This window comes from Aricia agestis, chromosome 11 (assembly GCF_905147365.1).
Source record: "Aricia agestis chromosome 11, ilAriAges1.1, whole genome shotgun sequence".
Lineage (NCBI taxonomy): Eukaryota > Metazoa > Arthropoda > Insecta > Lepidoptera > Lycaenidae > Aricia > Aricia agestis.
The window spans coordinates 11455132-11458953 of NC_056416.1; the positions used below are offsets into that span (position 1 = coordinate 11455132).

The 3822-nt window shown below is 32.9% G+C and overlaps 1 protein-coding gene across 1 annotated transcript; it reads left to right on the top strand.

Annotated features, from left to right (window-relative positions):
• The first annotated feature begins 626 nt into the window (after positions 1–626).
• Positions 627–2925, top strand: LOC121731694 (protein Asterix). Its single transcript, XM_042121266.1, has 4 exons — positions 627–801; positions 866–977; positions 1397–1512; positions 2771–2925. Exons 2-4 carry the CDS (start codon positions 866–868, stop codon positions 2867–2869), a joined length of 327 nt encoding a protein of 108 aa, XP_041977200.1. The 5' UTR covers positions 627–801; the 3' UTR covers positions 2870–2925.
• Positions 2926–3822: the final 897 nt, after the last annotated feature.

Consider the following 3822-nt stretch of genomic DNA (forward strand, 5'->3'; position numbering starts at 1 on the left):
TTTTACTCATGCTAATAATCCTTATCAAAATAAATTATTTCATCACTAAGTACATTTTATATAGATAATATTTGGTGTTTGAATGATTAAAATTAGACGTTTGGTTTAGAAGTTATGGCGAAATTAAAATATTAGGATAGTGGGCGTCCCCAAGGCGAGGGTGCGCGTGCGGGAGGAAGACAATATGTGCAGTGTGCAGCCTGCGTATAATAATGACTGCGTCGTATATATTAGTGTCGGAGTCTGTGAATTGACCTGGCAATCATTTTGCTGACTGAGTCTTTTCTGGGTATGCTTTTTGCAGCGGGCGGAGCCGCGTGTGACCGCTATCTATTTGCTGCTCGCTCGTTATTATATATAAATCAAAACTGTTGATTTCTGAATCGATTTTAATCATTTTTTCCGTGGCTATTTATATTTTATACCCGTGCGAAGCCGGGGCGGGTCGCTAGTATAATATATTGTAATATAATTTATAAAATATTGTTTTCCCGCCATAATATACTCGACACTGGCCATGGCTATATAGACGAAGTGCCGTAATAAGAAAAAAAAATACACACACACACACATTATACGTCATTATCACTGTCAATTTGGCATTTTTATAGCTGTGATTTTTAGGCCTTATTTAAAATTACAAAATCATATGACCCTTGATCGTAAAATTCGTAAACAAATTAAATTTATTTCAGTTTATCGATTTCCAAATTCTAATAAAACATTTAAGGTATTATATTCTCAATTAGAAAGCTTGTGAAATCTTCAATTATTTGTGGACCAACATTCAAACCTCCAAAGGTGCGTTCCGTTCTTGCTTTATTCGCTATGCAAACTGATTTATCTAATTAAAGTTATGTTTTAGATGCAAATTACTGCTGACCCGAGGCGTGCTGACCGCGAGCGTCGTTACAAACCACCACCACCCACATCTGCTCCTGGAGAAGACCTCACAACAGATTACATGAATATCCTTGGTATTAATGTTTTTTGCTTAACACTACAAGCTTTTGCATAAATTTACTTTAGTTTTATCTTTATTAGTATATAAAGGCCAGGCACATTAATGTAAAAATATGTTTTATTTTCAGGGTTCACTTAACAATTTCATACCATACAATTTTTTTTCTGTACAAATAAAAGCTTTCTGTAATGTTATTTGTATATAGAAATTAAAAATTCATTAACAAAAGGCAATCTTCATTAACATTTGTTATAATATTTGTAAGAAAATAAAATGCTTTTGCCTATTAAAATTAAAAATGTGACTATTCCATGCTATAACTATACTGAGGTCTTTGCTCAGCATTACGATAGCACAGGCTAATTAAAAACTGTTATTAGAACTTAACTGATAAAATAGAATCCTTTTTAATAATATTATCTGTTTTTTCAGGCATGGTCTTCTCTATGTGTGGGTTAATGATGAGGCTGAAGTGGTGTGCGTGGGCTGCAGTGTTTTGTTCCAGTATTAGTTTTGCCAACTCCAGAATTTCCGATGACACTAAACAGGTAACATAATAATAGTATTGGATCTGACCGTAAAATCCTCCAGGAATCGTTTTTTTTTTATCAAATATATTTTAAAATAATCTTTGGAATGTATAGAATGGATTAATGTTGGGTTGCCTTGTCAAAAGTAGCCGCAAGTACCTCTAATTAAATTGAATATTCATGAGATAAATGCATAATTTGCATGAATTTTGTGCATGAATATCCATGGTTGCCAGTTGCACGATAGCTGCAAACTGGGGTTGCCATCACTTTTGTATATGACAAATGTTCAGGCCTACAATTATTATGCCTGGCATTATTTGAGGATGTCGAGAACTCGCAAGATTGCTATTTTTATTTAACAGGCGTTTTTATTTTTATGTGTATTGTCCTGTCATTCCTCAATGTCATTCCTTCTTAATTCTCTTACTTTTCTATTGAATACACGCAAGTTTGTATTACGGGCTTTCATTTTGCTCAATTAGAGGTACTTGCGGCTACTTTTAACAAGGCCACCCAACATTAATCCATTCTATACGTTCTAAAGATTATTTTAAAATATATTTGATCAAAAAACGATTCATGCAGAATTTACGGTCGGATCTTAGGATATAATATTTAGTGTATCTAACTTGGACATACGAAAGAAGACTGTTCAAGTCTACTCACACCATATGTAAGCTCTAATTTTAAATATTTAAAAACATCTTATTATTATTTAAGATCTGCTTTGTAGGCAACAGAAGACTCTTTGTCTGGTCATATGCAGTAGTATAATATATAGGATTATTTTTTCACCAGTACAATTATTATAAATCAACATACATAATAGTTGTCAAAAATAAAAAATACTAGCGATTTTTGTTACTACCCCTTTGGAACAAAAAAACAAAAATATCAAGTCCCGGACTTATCCGCTAAACTACTAAAAAATGTGGATGCATTACGCATTTGAGGCAACTTGTGTGCTGCCTGGCCGATCGCTTACCTCACACCCCCGCCCCTGCGTCATACCGCACCCGTTGTCGCCTTGTAATTAGTGCACCCAAGCGGTATTACATTGGATAAAAGATAAATTAATAGAAATGAAAAAACATTTTTTTTTATTTCTGAAATATACTCTTATTATCGATACCAATGATGTGGTAATTGTACTGGTGAAAAAATAATCCTGTATAATATTTATTACTTAGATAGTTATTATCATAGACTAAACTTTTATAAAACTTCTAGTTTTTAAAAATCAATCATGGTAATATTAACATTTTTGTTTCAGATTGTGAGCTCCTTTATGCTTTCAATATCAGCTGTAGTGATGTCTTATTTACAAAATCCAGCACCTATGTCACCCCCTTGGGCATCACTTACTTCATAATGAATCATGATGTTTTTAATTATTTCGATACCTACCTAATATATTTTGAATGTTAATGCGCCTTGTTTTATTTAATTAGAACAGTAAACAGTATATTGTTTTGAAGAGGTTTTTAGAATGCAATGGGTGAAGGTTGGTATGGTATTTGATGAACTTTAAATCACAGACTACTGTGGAATACTACTTTTAAAGTTTAAATGTAGATTTATGGTGGAAATAATAAAACAACATTGGAAGCTTGTCAATGAGGGATTTTCCTATTTTTTTTTAATTTGATTGTCAAACAGTTTCCATTTTAGTAACTAGATGGCATATGGGTAGACAACTATCGGTAATACCAGGGAATACCATCAATAATTGCTACAAAACTGGGCAAAAGAATGTAAAACTTGATACATTTCAACTTGAAAAAGACGCAATAATATTCCAATGAATAGGATAATAAAGTTATTATAACGATGTTTTAGCTAAAATTCACGGAAGAAATAGCCCTATTTACCGATATTCACACCAAATGTCACAGGAATTATACATTTTGGTTTTGAGAACATCTTACCTGCACTTGTGCAAGATAACGGATATTTAATGGCTAATATTTTACCAATAATGAATATCAAAAACCCAAAAACCACAATTTGGAAAAAAATAATAATAACCACACCAACAATAAAAAGTAGAAGAAGTTTGAAAGTGATTTCCTTATGCGGGCGCCAGACATGTGATCAAATACGCAAATTCGCCAAGTGTGGCACTGACATTTGCCTATTTGTGCAAATTAATTGCTAGCATTTTCCTATTTGTGCAAACTGCAAAGTTTGCTCAAACTTTGAAGCCCATGTCTGGCGCCGGCTTTATTCATTGGCCAAAACTCTTTCAGTTGTCAAGTTTCAGTTTGACACAGAGACATGATATTTGACAAGTTTTTATTATGTCAGCGTGTTCCTAAACTATTA

Excerpts from the sequence above, each read along its gene's own strand:
- LOC121731694 (XM_042121266.1), top strand. The coding sequence starts at position 866 with ATGCAAATTACTGCTGACCCGAGGCGTGCTGACCGCGAGCGTCGTTAC. Across the intron at positions 978-1,396 it reads AGATTACATGAATATCCTTG|GCATGGTCTTCTCTATGTGT; the intron begins GTATTAATGTTT and ends CTGTTTTTTCAG. Across the intron at positions 1,513-2,770 it reads TTTCCGATGACACTAAACAG|ATTGTGAGCTCCTTTATGCT; the intron begins GTAACATAATAA and ends TTTTTGTTTCAG.